This window comes from Rissa tridactyla, chromosome Z (assembly GCF_028500815.1).
Source record: "Rissa tridactyla isolate bRisTri1 chromosome Z, bRisTri1.patW.cur.20221130, whole genome shotgun sequence".
Lineage (NCBI taxonomy): Eukaryota > Metazoa > Chordata > Aves > Charadriiformes > Laridae > Rissa > Rissa tridactyla.
Window position 1 is genome coordinate 32,665,502 of NC_071497.1, and position 17,565 is coordinate 32,683,066.

General features: G+C 45.2%; 1 protein-coding gene across 4 annotated transcripts in view; it reads left to right on the top strand.

The window, feature by feature from the left end:
• Window positions 1-17,565, top strand: part of ABCA1 (ATP binding cassette subfamily A member 1) — a 100,025-nt gene that overhangs the window by 11,638 nt on the left and 70,822 nt on the right. For all 4 annotated transcript variants that reach the window (XM_054185632.1, XM_054185630.1, XM_054185633.1 and 1 more), the window contains 4 exons: window positions 5,419-5,565; window positions 11,231-11,324; window positions 15,202-15,343; window positions 16,221-16,342. In XM_054185632.1, the coding sequence (XP_054041607.1) occupies window positions 5,500-5,565; window positions 11,231-11,324; window positions 15,202-15,343; window positions 16,221-16,342 (424 nt within the window). In that variant the 5' untranslated portion in view covers window positions 5,419-5,499. The remainder of the gene's footprint in view (window positions 1-5,418; window positions 5,566-11,230; window positions 11,325-15,201; window positions 15,344-16,220; window positions 16,343-17,565) is intronic.

Here is a 17,565-nt window from a genome sequence, read left to right on the forward strand (position 1 = left end):
GGTAGCACTGATCTAGAAAGACAGGGTTGGTCAAAGTGTGTATTTCACTGACAGCATTTTCAGTGGTTGCCCTGTAGCCTAACTTTCTCTTAAGAGTAATTTTCTGAATTGCGTACTGAAACGGAATTGCAACCCTGTAGGTCTGGAGGCCATGCAGGGCTTCTGCAGTGGGGGAGGCAGACCACCGGGCATGCATGTGGACCCTGTGTTCTAATTGTGCCGTTGGTTGCTGTGGCTACTGGTCTGGGCAAGTAGACGAGGTCCTGACCTGGTGTTAGAACTTTGCTAAGAGCAAAGCAGGAACCACTGACCAGGTCAGAAGGTACATCCAGGTTCTTTGGCACCTCCTGCCCATCTTCTCACGTCCATTCATTCTGCAGCTAAACTTTCATAATGGTAAGGGTCAGCTTTTACCTAGGAAGAGACGGGGGGAGAAATCTATCAGAAGAGACAGGGAAGTATTTGGGTGTCTTTTACTTGATTCTTTATGTGTATTTGTTGCCAGGAATTGGGAAAACTTGAGAAACCTGACAAATAGGATGGTAAGTGTGCACAAGTCTGAGTGGCATGTTGGTAGAGCGTGCAGGGACTTCTCTATACTGGATCCCCGCCATTTATTTGCTGGCTAAATACAAAGCGGCTTCTTAATCCTTAACTTTCCTTGGCTGGCTGGTTAACTGAATGGTCATTGCTCTGTCTATGTGTGCGTAGGGCATATGCCTGGATTCAGGATGTTATTCCAAATGCGCATTATTTGTTTTGGTTATCAGACAGCCCCTTTATTTGTGGTAAGGTGGCAGTTTGAATTTGCCTCTGAGTTACTAGACAGCTGCCAGGTCCCTGAAGGCATAGGCACTATGAGTCTCCCCTGGTGTGCTCATGTAGTCTTAAGTTTTTGCAGTTGTTTTGTATATGTTGGTGAAGAGGTGGAGAAATGCTGATAGCTAGACAAAAATAGATTTCTGGGTGATGAAGAGAAGTAAGCGTGATGCCTCTAGGCTTAAAATTGATGTATATTGCTATCTATCTCTACTGGAAAACTTGCATCGTACACAATGAAAAGATTGGATGTCTTACACAAAGACCTCTCCACAACTAAGTTGCACCATGTGTTGCAGTTGAGGGACTTCTTCCTACTTCCCATGGAGTAAGTGCTTTATAAAAGCAAGAGATTGCATTTCAAAAAGGAGAGGTCCAGTACTGGCAGGTATATATCCCCATTCTCTTCAGCAGAGCTGTGGTACGTTACATCACAGAAAACTTATTCTATGGTGATGAATTCATGCAGCTTTTGTTATTCTGGACAGAAGCAGTATTGGTGCTTTAGACAGTCCCAGGTTAAGTGCCAGGAGTGATCACTGATACTTACTGTTGGCTCAATGTTCTACTTAAGTGAGACATGAAAGCCTGCGTTGGAAACAAGCTGGTATTTGTGTGTTTTGGCACTGCAATGCTAAACGGCAAGTTGGATTTCCCAGCTATGTTGAATTTAGCAGACTGAGGGGGAGTTACAGGTGGACTTCAGCTCCAACTGAGGCGGGAGTGTTGGTCTATCAGTTTTCTGCCTCTCTGGCTTACGGTTCTTGCCTATTGTAAGCTGGAAGAACATCTGAAAAGGTGCTAACCCATTTTCCTCTGAGACTCTTAGTTTGCAGAGTGTTTTCTGATGCATTAGTAATTCAAGTGGTCCTAGTCAACTTGTATCAGCAGTGAACCAAATATGTCAGCTGCTGTGGATCAAAATCAGACAGTTCTAGGCATCAACAGACCTGTATTACCCAGTCTGTTACAGATACTGGGGCAGAGTATCTCTTTTGAAGTCTTTGAAGAGTATGTCACCCTGGCACAGCTGCAACATCTGGGCACGCTTCACGTTCAGGTTTTGTGCTCTTGGCGATTAGCCCAATGTTAGGCCCTGTCCCCCAGTTTAATGTTGGGACTTAGCTGGTAACACCTGCATCTGGGCCGGGTCTCTCAGTCTTCAGGCACAGTCCTTACAAGTCAGTATTTTTGCTTCATTTCAAGCTTGTGTCCAGGCAAACCGTCCTTATTTGAAGGCCAGAACATTTGCTTTGTCCCTGCTAAAGTTTAGTTAGAATTCAAGCAGACAGCCAGAGATGAGCTTTCCTGGCTGCACAGGCTTCTGCTGATCAGCTGAGATGTGTTAAATGATCAAATATGTGCCCTCATCCTGTTATCTCACTACAGTTTGCTAGTGCAATGTGAACCCTACAACCTCTATAAAGCAGTATTTCTGTGTTCTGGATCCCGCAGACTGACTGCAATTACGAGGGACCAGTGTCTGAATTTTGACTGACATAGATTAAACTAGCTACCCCGTGATTAGCTCAAACATCCCACAGGCTGCTTAGAATTTTATTCTGCCTCTGTGCATGGTATTAAGGCACAGGAGCTGGGTGTATTTCCATTGGTAAAAACGCCAAATGTCTCTTTGGCTCTCCCTGGGATCCTTTGTGCGCTCTTCCTGTGGCACTTTATACTCATGGATTTTGGTATTTAGCTGTAATTGCCAGAAAGCATTGAAAAGTAGTTTGTTGCAGAGAGTTGATATTATTGTAGAGGAAGCAATATGGAGTGGGTACTGTAAACACCCTTCTAGAGGTAAAATCTGTTGTGTAACTACCAGTGATTGTAGAAGGCTGTGCAGTGCCTTTTCTTCCTCTGCTTCTGTATGCTGAACTTGTCCAGTGGCTGCAGGATTGGACTCGGGCAGAAAGGCTTATCATACAGTGTGTTGGGTTGGAAGGGACCTTTAAAGGTCATCCAGTCCAACCCCCCTGCAGGAAGCAGGGTCATCTTCAACTCAGGCAGGTTGCTCAGAGCCTCATCAAGCCTGGCCTTTAATGTCTCCAGGGATGGGGCCACCACCATCTCTCTGGGCAACCTGTTCCAGTGTCTCACCACCCTCATTGTAAAGAACTTCTTCCTAATGTCTAACCTAAACCTACCCTGCTCTAGTTTAAAACCATTGCCCCTCGTCCTATCGCTACATGCCCTTGCAAACAGCCCCTCCTCGTCTCTCCTGTAGGCCCTCTTCAGATACTGGAAGGCCACTATAAGGTCGTCTTTGTTTTGCAGTGTGCTGGAGAGCCCAGCGAAGCAAGTGGTGTAGGTCTGTGATCCACAGACCAGTGCCCTTGTAGAACAATGCTTGAAAAGAGCAGTTCTCCTAGTGTTCTGCGAAAGATTTTTTTTTTTTTTGCATCAAGTTAGTGGTCACAGAGTGCCTGTGCGCTATGTGAGTAGCAATCCAGGTTGCTCAGTAGGACAAGTAAAAGCGTTGTTACCAAATCCACTGAATCCTGAGCAGAAACGGGGCAGTGGAAGGGGTACAAAGATGATATTCCCTATTTAGTTTCATGTCTGGGTTACATGTTAATTGGAGCTTTAGATGTGCCATACTGACAGGCAGTGGAGGTGCTGCAAAGGCCCCTGTATCCAAGCCTGTACGCAAAGGTGTGCTTTGGGTCCATGGGCATGCACAGTCCTCAGCAGCCAGGGTTTGCCCTCTGAGGTGGTCTGCAAAGGGCAGGTTTTCTTCCCGCTGTGGATGTGCTGTTCATCTGTCAAGTCCCTCACTCTGACTGTGTCTAGGAATTCACTGTCTACCAGCCAGATGTGCATGCAGCTGGAACGTGTTCGTGTCGGGATGCTCCAACCAGCAGGAAGCACTGGGCAGGGGAGGGAGGCTCTCCTGTCAGATCAGCTGGGCATCCCTCTGCAAAGGAGCATCTGTAGAGGTCATGTCAGTGAATTACAGCAGTACCTACCAGCAGTTAATGAGCCCATGCTGACTGTACACTCAGCTGCCTGCATGCTGACACGAGGTTCAATTTGTAGGGTTTTGTAGGCATCTGTTGTTTGCTTCCCTGTACTGGCATTAAGAAGCACTGTTGTCCTGTTGTGATACTACAGTGTAATTATCTGTAAAACTCAGTATAATGGGTTTAATTGTTTTTGTTAGTCATGTTAGGGAAAACTTTTTTGTAACACAGACCTATATTATTAGAGACAAGTTTTTAATCTGCAAGTCATTGTAATAATGGAATTTACTTTTGGATGAGACTTAAAGGCCACAAGTGTTCATTAACTGAAAGCTCACATCCAGAATTGGCATTTATCATCTAGTCTTACTCTAGTGTAGGACTGGTCAGAGCATTTCTTGAGAAAGTCTTATGTTTCTAGCACAATTATGGATTTTGGGAACCTTTTCAATGCAGTTTGCAATCAGGCATGCAACTCTGAATCATAGGGCTAGGGTAGTGGTATGTGGGACACTAGAATCAAAAGCATGTGTGTTCCCAGTTTTAACAGATGTCGGAGGGAATGGTTCTCTCACTGGGTGTTTGGATTGGCTGGTGGCTGTCGTGTTCACACTGAGCCTGTCAACAGAGTGTATTCAAATATATAAATCAGAATTAATTTGATGTGGATTAACTAAATTCCTGTGTGGATGCTTACTCAGGATGAAACTACTCTTAATCTGAAGTGGCCTTAAATTCAAAAGTAAGTTAAGCTATGCTAAATTAATTCTGGAAAAAAGTTTAATGAAGTTTAATGTGCTATAAGCTCACCTTTCCATTTGATTGAGTCTTCCTGGAAGTCTGTGTGTGCACAAGGCTATACTGTGCAATTATTAATAACCACCAAAGAGATGAATGTGTTTTTTAGCCGTTTATACTTTCTCATGCTCTCACAAGGTGCATCCTGAATACACCCAATTCACAACAGTGTTGGAGGCCAGGTGGTTGCAGGATCTGAATGCTGACTCAACAGCAATTTTCCATTCATTTTATCCAAATATGAATAGCCGCAGGGTCATTCTTAGTGACTTAAGTTCAAGGAAATGGACTTCTCTCCCTTGACTGTTAAGTGCATAGCATTTTCTCCTACAAGCAATGGTGTTGACTGGGCTTCAAAACAAAGACTTTCCTAATTTGGCAACAGGCTTTTCACCATTTTAAAGTAAACATGGAAAGAATATTTTTGTTTTTTTCTTTAAAGGGTTGAGTTGTACAGTTCAGTCTCATTCAGAGGGGTCTCTAAATCGTCTTTCAAACCTATGATTTTTTCCTTGTTCTGGGCTGTTCTTGCACTTGGAATTTTTGGGCAGGAAGGAAAATTGTTGTCCTGCGGGTATTGCATTCTTTTGTGCCTTGGAGCTCTGAGGTAAGAGACATTGAGTCTAAATCTGAGCTTGCTGAGACCCATGAGACTTGGCTGGAGTGCATGGAGTAAGAAGGCAGTGGTGGGGAGTGCCGTGGGGGGCTGTAGGGTTACATGGAGTCATGGACTGCAGCCTCTGCGTGCCCCTGTCTTGTTGCCCTTTCTGTTCTTAACACACAGCTTCTGTCTTTCAACTGTTTTTTTTCTCTCCCCCCACCCCCCCACCCCCAGTTAATGCCCAGCCACGACACCTCTGCTGTGTACTGCCATTGCTGCTGCACGAAGGGAGTTCCTAGGCTTTGCTGAAGGAAGATGGCTTTCTGGACGCAGCTGGGATTGCTGCTATGGAAGAACTTCACCTACAGAAGAAGACAGACTGTAAGTATTAGCCAAAGGGTTTTTTGAGGTCTAAGTTGTATCCTTGTAGCTTACTTTTCAAGCAAAACAGGGAAACATCCTGTGTCTTAATGTTTTACCTCTGGTGGTCCCTGGCAGAGCAACTGGTCTGCCTTTGGAAAGTCCTACTTTAAATTGAAGAGAGTCGTAGGTGAACAGAAACCAGAGGACTTGAAAGTGCTCAAGACTTCTGTCCTGAATCCCAGCATGAGAGAGTGTGAAAGTAATGAAGCACTCATGTCAGACCAGGCAGAGGGAGTGCATGACTGCTGTGTGCAGCAAGGAAGATGTACAATGGAAACCCGTGCTATGACCTTCTCTGCTCTGCAGGTGGGGCATCGCACGGCTGCAGGGATGTGTGCTTGAGTCTAAGAGCTTTCAAATGCTGCAAGCTGCAACAGCAGCAACAAAATTCTGCCATTTCCTGATGGCAGAAGTGGTGGATGCAATAGCGGGCATCTTGAGTCTCTTTAATCAGGGAGAGAAACCCAAGTCTGTTGTGTGACTTTACAACAGGAGGTATAGATTAAGTGGCTGACATGAGACATGTTCTTACTTTGGCATGGAGGCAAATCCAAGCAACTGATGTTTTTCTACCAAGGTGCGTTCTGATTAGTTTAAGGGCTGACCTCACCGTCTGTTAGCAATATGGGAATGTACCTGTCAGATAAACAATATGCAAAAACAGTTTCTCCTTGTGGTGACTAAAGCATAGAAGCATGAATCCAGTATGGTGTTCTTAAAATTCTTCTGCATTAACGAGACTTCACAGGATGCTGTGTCTCTTGCAGACAGCTAAAAGCCAGAGAAAACGTGCTATTTCCCCTCCAGGGATTTAAGGGATAACCATGTTGGACAAGGACATGTCCCGTACAACAGGCCTGTGCAGAGGATCTGTCCTGTTATATCTGACCTTGAGGAGGTATGAGTAGGGAATGTGAAGGGAACATGAGTTACTGAGGTGGTGAGTGGAAAGTGGTCTCTCTGATAAGCTTTTTCTGCACCCTGCAAATGTCAGGGTTCTTGCCAGCTGGTCGGGGCTGGGTTGTTTTAGAAACTCAGAGTCACAAGGGAGGGGAGGCTATCATATTCACCACTGGAGATGGAGACAGTCTCTGAAGTCTTTGCTCAGGTGTCTGAGGCTTGTTTTCACAGGACTTGTGTCCAGTGAATTCGGAGCTGGAATTGGTCCGTTCTTAAATAAAACCAGACAAAGGGGACTTGTGGCATCTTTGGCTTTTCCGATATACCTCTGTCGTTACAGAGCTGCCAGTGATGGCAGGAATTGCTGTGTGGTCTGCATGTTTTTGTCCTTACCCCAGGAGCCTTGGTCTCCCAGGACAGGAGTTCCCAGCTGAGAGGCTGTGGGCTGTGTCAGCTGCGAGGAGCGAGGCTGGCTGCTCTCTGGATGTATGGGCCAGCACCCTCACCTTGTCAATAGCCTGATAAATTAGAAGAATGTTGCAACAGAGCTGGGGAAGGTAGTCTCAAAACTGGCTACAGCTCCTAAAAAGATAAGCAGTTCTCAGATACTGCCTGGATAACCTAGGCTTTTATAGCTGAAAACAGTCCCTTCCTCTCTTGTCACTGAAGATCTTACTTTTGACCTCTCCCAAACTGCCTGTAGCAACTAGGGGAACTCTAGGACATTGATGGATCCTCTGGAGCAATGCTTAAACTGGTTAAGCCAGGAGGATGTTTCAGAGGAGGAGAGTTTTACACTGAGGCCGATGGCTGCTTTTTTTTTTTTTTTTTTTTTTTTTTGGTCATGGTCTTCAGAAAATAATGCGTCAGGTTTGAAGGTTACTTGAAGAGGTCTGAGTGCATGTCCTGTCACGGTAGCTGTAGGCTAGCTTCCTGGGCAGCAGAGGTGCATTTGTATCCTTTGGTGATGCCACAGAAATGTGGTAGGCTAAGTGTGTGTCAGTGATACAGACCTTCCTGCTTGTTTTGCAATGACCTTGGATCTGCTCAGCTGTTTCTTGGTACCTTCTGGCAGCTTCTGTATCAGTTTCCCATCAAGTATCCCAAAGGGTATGAAACTGCTCGTAGTCACTGTTCCATGCTGATATTATTAGTCAATTCACAATGAAGGCTGGAGACCGCTATTTTTTGTGGGGTTCCTGTACGTGCAAGGTTTTTCTCTTTAAGGGTTCCCATTTGGGCTTTACCTGAAGACGTCGAGAGGGGGAAAGGCCACTTAACAGAAAATGGCAGAAAACTGGCAGAACATCTCTTCTCATTCAGCTCTTATCATAGCTGCACAGTCATTCATCTATTTGCTTTACTCTTAGGAGACCACTGTCCTTGACCGGGGTGTGCTAGTGATGGCACTATCCCATTTGTACTTACTGAAGGTGTAGCCCAGAAAAAGTTTGATTCTTCCCACTGAACCCTCTCCTTGGCTGCTGTGAGTTTGGGATGCATTGCGAAAGCTGGGTTCAAAGCTCAGCCTGACATGTGCAATTCAAGTGTTACTTTGTACTGGGTAACTTCCAACAGCACCAGACTAGGGGGGAAGGAGTTTACCGGGGGAGAGGAGGAAAGAAAAATCATGTTCAGGGGTCACTGCGTAAAAACACTTCTCTCTCCCTGCTGTCTTGCGTATGAGGAGACACCTCAAACTCGCATGGAGGGACTGGTCAGCTGCTGGTAGCTCCCTGCATTGAAACTGAACCGTAAGGGTTGGAGAGGGTGGTTGACAGTAAGACTAGGTGATAGTTTGGTTAGTTCTTGCTCAACAGATTTCCTGTTGACACAGTGTAGATCTCAATATTTAATGGTATCCTTTGTCATCAGCCAACTGGTATAAACTGTGCATGCTTCAGGGACTAGCCTCAGTAAAATTTAGAGCAGCTTGTTTTTGGCCAAGTGCTGCCTCTTGAGTTCACCTGCTGTGTGCAGATGGGATGTTCCTCCTTTAACTCCAGGTGGAGCAGGAGTGGCAGAGTTGGAGGTTTGAAGATTCATTTCAGTATTTACCGGGCTGGTCTAGTAGTTGCAGCACAGAAGTGGGTGATGAGACTTGAGATTTTTTTTTTTTCTTTAGTATCTACTTGTTATGAACCTGAGTGAGACATGTCCCCCTTAGTATCTCTGTGCCATCTTCTGCAAAGGTCACAGTGGATGAAAAGCGCTGTCACAGGAAGGTCAGGAAGCAGGAGGGGAAGAAACCTGCTGACTTTTAGGAGCAAAAGGAAGAGAATTCAGTTTTTGTTGAACATCACAGGAGGCTGGCCAGGGAGCGCAGACCTTCTATTGAAATGCTGCTGACACATTGAGCCTGACCCCATGCAAGCCTCTGGTGCAGCCATTGTCAGCATTTCAGTGGCTGCCATGGTGCAGCAGTCTTCAGCTGTAAAGGTGCAACTCGGTCAGCCCAAGCTGTATCCGTCCTCTCTCCCTCCTCCCGGAGCCTGCGAAGTTACACATGGGGTGTGTGCAGAGGCACACTGTGGTACGCATGCAGCCCATGTGTAGCAACTTTCGTCATTGTGTAATTAACCATAATCAGGCATGCAAAAGAGGAGCTACGTGTGCATGTGGCCAGGCTCCCCCTTCAACAGCAGGGCCATTCAGGCACTACTGTCCACTCCAGCGTGGTGTGGCTGGGGCTGATATTTCTCCAAGCAAGCTAGGACTTGATCTCAAGGGTAGCATTTTCTTGCTGGTTCCGTAGCAGTTGCAGGTCTGCGAGCGTCTATCTGGCCACCTTGGTCACCCTGTGAAGCCTCCACAAGCCCAGTTGACACTGCTCTTCCACAAATAGTGTGTAGCGGCAGTCACTCGGGGTGCCTGCCCCTTCCCTACATCCAGGGTGGCAGGGGACTATGGTGTGTGCCAGGGCATGGCCATTGATGCTGGTGCAGGGATAGCTTGTCTTGGTTTCACAGCCACCTTTATGTCAAAAGGAGGAGAAGTCCTGCTATGCCATCCTGGCAACACCTGCGAGGGAATCCTGAAAAGGGAAGGAGTAGACAATTTGTTGGTGTGCCAGCTCTGAGCGTCTCTGAACCCTCTAGCCAGACCACTGTTAAATGCAGAAGGAAGCAGGCTGTTGCTGTTAATGGCTGTGTGTGTGCTGCCCACTGCATTATTTGTTGTGAAAACAGAGAACAAAGATAGTGAGGCACCTTCCTGGCATGTTTGTTAGCATGGTCTCAATGGGGTTTCTTATCTAGTAGCCATACAGTATGTGCAAGAAAATAATGAGTGGGAAACAATATCCCAAACTTATCCTGCAGAACCTGGCACCGTTACCAGGAGTGCCTGGGAGACTCCGATGCTCAATTTTTGCCTTTCGGATAGATAAGCCTTGCCATTTGGTTGGGTGTCAGCCTAAGGGTATCTGTGAAGAACCATACTAGATGGTTTCCTCTGCTGGATCAAATGGCATCTGTTTTAATGCACTGTTTTTACAGTGTGAAGTTTTTTTGAGGTACAGGAGTCACCTAGAAGTCTCACCTAAAAGTTTTCCTGGAGTGCCTTGTGCTGAGTATCAGGAGCCTAATTATAGCTGTTAATGGTGTAACATGGGAAAACACGTCTGTGTGTGAGGCTTTTGTCTCCCACTGGGGTGCAGGTCTTACCCTATCTGGCCTGTAGTAAAAATGATGTAGAAATCTTACTAGAAAAGGCGGGGTTTTCCAGGAAAGAAGGGGAAAAGATTTCTCTTTATTTGACCAGAAAACACTCTGGTTTCTCTCTCCCAAAGGAGGGAAAATGTAAGAAGCGGCAGCATAAAAAGCTTTCAGTTTTTCCTGGTTTTATGGCTTACCTAAAATGCATGTTTATGCAGCCTTTCCAGAGTGGGAAAGGAGGGGTGTGGCTGGTGAAGCTCAAGCCTGGGAAACCTCAGCTTGTGTCTCAGAAGATCCAGGCTGCAGTGTTGCTTTGCCCACATATTTCTGTGGGATGCGGCACATCTCAGTGACTTCTTCTGTTTCAATTCCCTGTCTAAAAGTGCTCTGTATTTAATAGCAGGCCTTTCTTATATTTTTGTCTAGTTCCTCTAAATAACTGATTTCTTTATATCTTTACCTGACGCTCAGTGCCTGTCTGTAGGAACCCTGAACAAGTGGTTGCCTGCTTTTGGGAACAAACATAAATTAGAACAAAACAATAAGTAGGTATGAACTTAATCTTAGTAGCTCTGTTTTCCTGATACCAATATACTTCTGCAGCACTGAAATGCAAGGATTTGGCATAGCTATGCAGCGGCACAGTTTCCATGCCTGATGTGTTAGGGTAGAAGCTCAGTGGTTTACTGTGAGAATGGGATGCAAGTACTTCCCACTACCTCTGAAATATGGGGCCAAAAATTCAGCTCATTGCTGTGAAAATTCATTGCGAGGTTTCTGTCAGTCAGGAGACAAAAAGAACTATAAAAAGAAGCCAAAAGTAGCCTTTAAGCACATCCAGTTTAGTCCCATAACTGGCACATATCAATGAGAAAAGCTTGTAATTCTTTGCAGATTATCCTCTGAAGCTGGAGGAACAAACTTCTTGGTCCTGGAATGCACAGGCAACACCAAGTGAGGCAGTGCTTGCAAAACTGTCTTGTCTTACCAGTGGACTGTCCTGGAACCTCTGTTCTGTCCTGTGTTTTGAATATGACGTCTTAATACTTTGTCTTTATTGTTTCCAGTTCCAGCTGCTGATCGAAGTTGCCTGGCCTCTGTTTATCTTCTTCATCCTGATCTCTGTAAGACTTTCATATCCGCCCTACGAGCAGCATGAATGTAAGTACCAAACACAGCAGCTGTGCACCCAGAATGGTTGTTGTTTCATGGTTAGAAGGTAATAACACAGCTGGCAAGACACAGGGGCAGCAGTTGCATACTTCAGTCAGAAATCTTCAGGGAAGTTTTAGTGGCTCTTTTCCTTCCACCTTAGGGACTGCAGTGTGTTCTGACACGTTAATGTTGCCCCAGGACTGTACACTGCTGTTGTTTTTCTTGCTGTTTCTCATTTTTTGCATTTATAATGTATTAGCTGAGAATTTGCTGTAGTACTGTGACAAGTCTGCAAAACCCATGCAGAACCCAAGTTTTATTTCTCATTGTTGATCTGCATGTGACTTAGCATAAAAAGAAAGCAGCGCTCAGATCTGCAAGAAAGCAACCTCATTTTCAGGCAGTAATGTGGGTTAATGTATCACATTAAAGAGCACGAGAGCAATTCCATTCTTTCTAACTGTTAGACTGTCAGCTCTGTTCAGTAGATTCAGTAGTCATACATTGTGGGGGAAAACTATTCTACTTTTCTCTTTGCATCCTCAATGGGCATATTTCTGCGGTTCTTTCAAAGAAAGCTTATTCTTGCTCTGCAAATGACAATCTTTAGGTCTCTGCTGGTTGCCATTTGTTTAAGGAAGCATGACTTGTTTATTAGCAACATGCTTCATCTTACTGATCAGTGACAGTTTCGTACTGCAATTAGCTGACTGTGGAAGAGCTCTGTTTATCTTTCCTTTGCCTGATTGCTGCAAGGTAAGGTTTAAAGGTCAGTACAACACGATGCTGGAGGTCACTCTGAAGTGTTTCATTCTTAAAATGGTAAAGAACTAGCCCCTACAGCACTTACCCTGTGGTTCTTTGCAGTGGCTGGGGCATTTTATGCTGCTTGCTAGGCTTTCAAGCTAGCAAGGATCCTTTCAAAGCTGAACTGTTAATGTTTGCAGTTTCCCATTACACTTTGGACACTGATGGTCCTATGTACTGCCTAACAGGGTAATTGGAGCTTCCCTAAATTAAATCTCATACTCAGCTGCATGATGTTTGAATTGCCTTTTCTGACTGAATGTTCCAGTGGCATCAGGAGAGATACCTGTAATGCGGACATGAAGCTGAAGAGAAGCCATAAGCAGTCTACTCAGCTGGTACAAATAACTAGCAGCCTCAGTGGTAATTTGTGTCAGCTGTGGCAGTGCTTGTATATATAAACTCAAACCTAGCAAGAACTGCCTTTTCATAGAGCTGTTTAGATTGGGCTTCTTAGTCATTAGCCTCCTTGTAAATCCTTTGCTCTGGCACCCTGGTGTCACAAACAGAGTTTTGAGTCTTTCCCCTGCAGCCCTTTTTCTTCCCATTTATATTGACTGATGTTGTTTTGTCTGCCTTATCCCTATGCTGTCATCAGGAATTGTAAAGTGTAGGGCATCTGGTAACTCTTTAATTCACTTTTTATGGTTAACTTCTCACCATATTTCTAAAAGCTTCTGAGAATAGGTAACTAAATTATTTCATCTAAGTCTGGATTGGTTTCATTGAACATTCATGTGCTGATGGATATGGATGTGTTGTATCGGGGAACATTTTTTGCTGAACAGTGAGCAGAGATAGAAAGAAAGGAACCTTGAGTTCATAGTGAACTCTGTGGCGGCCCTGTGGATGCCTTAAGGGAAACAGGATTGTTATCTGTAGTGGCAGTACTGTATGCTGCTGTGAAATCACTGGCAGGTAATGCCCAATGGTAGCAGTATCAGAGCTGCATGCAAGGGCTTTGTAGCCTCCAGATAGCCTCAGTACTTCAATGGTATAGCCTTTTTCAACAAACAGATAACGGTTTCAGTTCTTTTTCCTGTTAGAGGAGAAGAACCACCAAGGATTGGGCTGTTTCTGTGATCGGACTTTCCAGTCAGGATTTCTTTATTTCTAGCAGTTTGGCCTAGTGTGAGGAACCTTCTTCTGAAAACATGGGGCAAAATTTTGCTAGTTACATGGCTTTCATCAGGCCAGCCACAGAAGACATCTGGGATGCTATTGAGCAAGATTGGTGACTTCTGTCGTGTAGAGCTTGGCTTTTCTTTTTTGTTCTTGTGACCCTTTAAAGTATTCAAAATGCACTTAATTTGGGGGGTGGGGGGGTGGGGTCTGACAAAATATGACTTTAATATCTACTGAAAAGCTAGATGTTTGCAGCAATGTAATTGAAAATAGTATGCTGTTACAGTTTTTTGTGCAACTCACCTGACTTAAAACTGGCAGATTCCTGCTTTACTCTTCAAGAAACGGCTGTTACATTCATCACTGTATGTAAAAAGTCACCATGATTTCTTGTGAGCCCTTCCTCTTTTCACATTGGTTTTAATCTTTGAGTTCTTAGCCATGTAAAAATAAAAGTCATGGGGAGAGAGAACATGATTCTCTGGGAAGTTTTACAAAAGGAATCTGAAAGTCTTAGCGTTCTTCCTCTTGCCACCCACCCCCCAGGCCCCTCCCTCAACCAAGAAGAACAAAAATGCAAAATGAAACAAAAGCCCAAGAGCTCAGGTAAATAGCTTTTCCTTTTTAAACTGAACTGGGAACAAACAGTCCCCTGGGTACTGGAAACAATGAACCTTCGGTTCCTTCACCTTTCTCCTGGACAGAGTCCTTGGCTTTCTCCAGGGAGGACCAATAAGCTCCCCGTCTTCCTTCAGCCACATACATTAACCAGCCTTGCTGTAATTCAGCAGCTTTGACCTCTCTTCCTCCTGGGCCTTTGGCACATCCGTTATGGCTGTGGAGATAGGGAGCCAGCCCGCTGTGTGATTGCAGGCATGCTGTGAGGATGAGGTGGGCACCAGAGGGGAGACTGCATCTCTTGGTCAAAGCCTTGAGTAGCTGTGAGAGATACTGGGGAAGGGGCATAACCTTCCTCGGCACTCCCCTCCCTTGTGTGGGGGTGAGAGAGTTAGTTTGCAGAAAGTAGCCTGACATCTCATTTAAGGTGCAGGATTATACAAAGGCAGCATTTCTTCCCTGTCGTTGGAGGGTAGGGGGTTCACAAGTGCCAGAGTGGCATACTGGTGAAGATCTGCCATGAGTAGTTTGTCACTACTTTAACTCTTGACCAGAACACAGAAGATAAACAGGATGTAAACTCTGGGCTACAACTTAAGTAGGTCTTTAGTAGCAGGAGTTAGACTTCAGCAAAAAGATCTGAAGTATGTCAGGCAGGTGTCTAAATGTTTTGGGAACTCTAAAGTTTTAAGACTGTCTGGAAATCAAGCCAATAAGGGACAGCAGTGACATGCTTATCTCAGGGAAACCAATGTAGGCACCCACCCCACAATTGCTAACCCTTTGCTTTCCCTTTCCAATCCTGCTTGGTGTTTACAGTGTGTGTGAGGTGACCAGATTTTGAAAACCAAAAGGACTGAATAGAAATATTATGGGTCCTCAGAACCCAGGCCCTGACTGGGGCTGTCTGTGTGGCCTCAAGCCAAATCCTTGCGTTAGTTAAGCATGCCAATCCAGAGAAGCAGTGCTGGTTAGAAAGTATGTGTGTGCATGTGCTCACCACTGCCGGGCTTTCGAGTTGCCTGCTGTTGGGCATTCCTCAGCAAGAAGTACTATATCCCTGTAAGCATGGCCAAAACTGAGGCAAAGACGTGAGTAGCAAAGAGCTTCTCCTCCAGGCTTAACAAGGTGTAGTTTTTCAGTGGAGGAGGCCAGAGCTGTGTGGGGAACTTAACATGAGCTCAGCCTTTCTTAGTGTTGGCTGTTCTGCACTCGTATAAGCAATTTGCAAAATCGCAAACCTGCAATTAACATGACCCTTCAAATGCAATGCTGCGTAGTAGTGGATTGTATCTTGCGTTTCTGTCTCCTAACTCCTGTGTTTCTGTTCTAGGTCACTTCCCAAACAAAGCTATGCCTTCGGCAGGAACCTTGCCATGGATACAGGGGATCATCTGCAATGCCAACAACCCTTGTTTCCGCTACCCAACTCCTGGGGAATCCCCTGGTATTGTTGGAAACTTCAATGCTTCCATGTGAGTCAGCCTGCTTTTTCCTCATCTCTGTTTTTGGGGGAACATGTGGAAAAGGGATATTTGGAAGTTGCCAGCCAGTTGTTTAACCCTACACTATCGAGGGTTTTGCTTTTCCTGCTGTTGCTAATGTACCAAGCTCAGAGGGGCTATCAGAGAGCTGGTAGGTGTGTGGTATCCCTGAGTCTGAGCAGACAAACTCTCAGTGAATGAAAAGCTCTGCCTGGGTGAGGACTGAGTCCATTCTCTTATTGGTCGCTCAGAATTTGGCCCATAAAAAGACAAGGCATAAGATCTTTTTTGAGAGAGGCTCTCTCCATGGTTAATGAACCTCTGAGATAGACAGTGCAGAGTGAGAGGCAGTTGAAGAGCAGGTCTGGGGGATACTGCTGACATTTTGTCATTTATTACTAGCTGATGTGTTGCAGAAAGCTCAATTTGTCGCCGGCTTCCTTATACCCTGCACTGCTTGCTGCATTCACACTGTCAGGCCAGTTAGGCTTAAGGCAGAGTAAAGTGCGTCTGCCACCTGGAGAAGCATTTGAAAAGGAGCAAGGACATACTGAAATTATTGTGCTTCTGTGAGGAAGCAGTTTACAGGCAGCAGGAGGCCCTCTCCATCAGAGTCTTAAATAAATGCTTTCAAATGCATGGAGGTTCCCAGTGTAACTTTGTTTGACCTTGCATTAGCAGTCACCTTTTATGAGGCTCTTTGGATTGTCCCAGGGTGGCCACTGAAGAAAGGGTTTATTGTACTGGAGGGGGCAGTGGCATAACTGAAAGGGACTGAAGTTTGGAACTGGGATGTAAAACTGTATCTGTGGATGCTGGCTCACAGAGCTGATGACTGCTGGTTGTTTTTGTGTTTTCCTGTCACCAGTGTTTCCCGCCTGTTCTCAGATGCCAAGAGGTTACTTTTGTACAGTCAACAGGACACAAGCATAAAAGATGTCCAGAAGGTCTTGGGAAAACTGCGCAAGTTCGGAAACTCCTCTGGTTCAGGTAACAGCATGGTAGAAAGAGCCACCTACATCTGGTACTTCTGGTCTGGTTAATGCTGCATGTGTATAAATTTCTGAAATTAATGGGAATGTGTGGGTTATAATTTACAGTTCGTTAAACCCTGTCCAATCCTGCAGAAGTACCTTAAGCCCCTCCTATGTCAGAGCTTTGTGTGCTCTTCAGCTTATTTGGTGGAAGAGAAAAGGGATGGTCTGTAATGCCAAGAACAGCAGCTGTTTTGGATGTGAAATTACAATCCTTAGCCCACTGAAGTCCGTTAAAATGCTCACTTTCTCAAAGGAGTCCACATAGTGCGTCTTTTTGGAAAACACTAGTTATTTTGCTATTTTGTCAGTGAAGCAATGGATGCATTATAGCTACAATTGAGCGCTCTACCCCCTGAACTCCGGAGGGAAGTGTGCTGGGAGAACGCAGATGAGGAAAAGCTGACGTTGGCCTCCAGTTTACAAACCCTAAGCTGATTATTATCTGACAATGAAGTCTCTATTTCCCTTCTTGGTTTTTTTTTTGTTTCCGTATGACTGTTTGGTGCAGGATACTTCATTCTCTGCTATTGTCTGGCAGGGTTTTGAATGGCAGGGTCCGAAAGAAAATTTTTTTGTCTTGGGGGGCTTACACAGCCCCATTTGCCATGAAAAATGAGAATCCTTCCATTTTTAGCTTGCATGAGAAGATCTGGTGTGCCTTCCTGTCCCATGCAGATGAATAAGTCATTAGTGTGAGATCACACGGGAAGCTTGTGGCAGAGCTGGGACATGAAACAAGCTCTGCCCAGTCTCAGGAAATGTGGCAGGTCTCTCGTTATTGCCAGGTCTCTCTGACATGGCAGCTTGTCAGAGTTTTTTTGGGTGCTCTTCTCCGAAAGACTGTTTATCTCGACTGCTGTGTTAGTGATGCATATATGTGTATTGGAAATGATGGGATGTAAGGGTTTAGAAAGAAATACGTCAGGGAAATAGAGTAGCGAATACAGCCATCGAGCGTCTTCACCAACAGGCACGTAGAGCTCTTTGAAAGTAGGTGCTATTTTAGTGTTTTGTGAAAGTTGTCCCTGTTGTTACAGTTGTTCTTCCTAGCTCTCTTCATTTGAACGTGGCTCAGGCAGGCTCCAGGAAGAAAAATATCTGACCTGGTGTGGATACTTTCATGTCTGTTGTGGCCTGAGCACACTTCTAAAGCAGAGATGGTGTTTTTTGCATCCT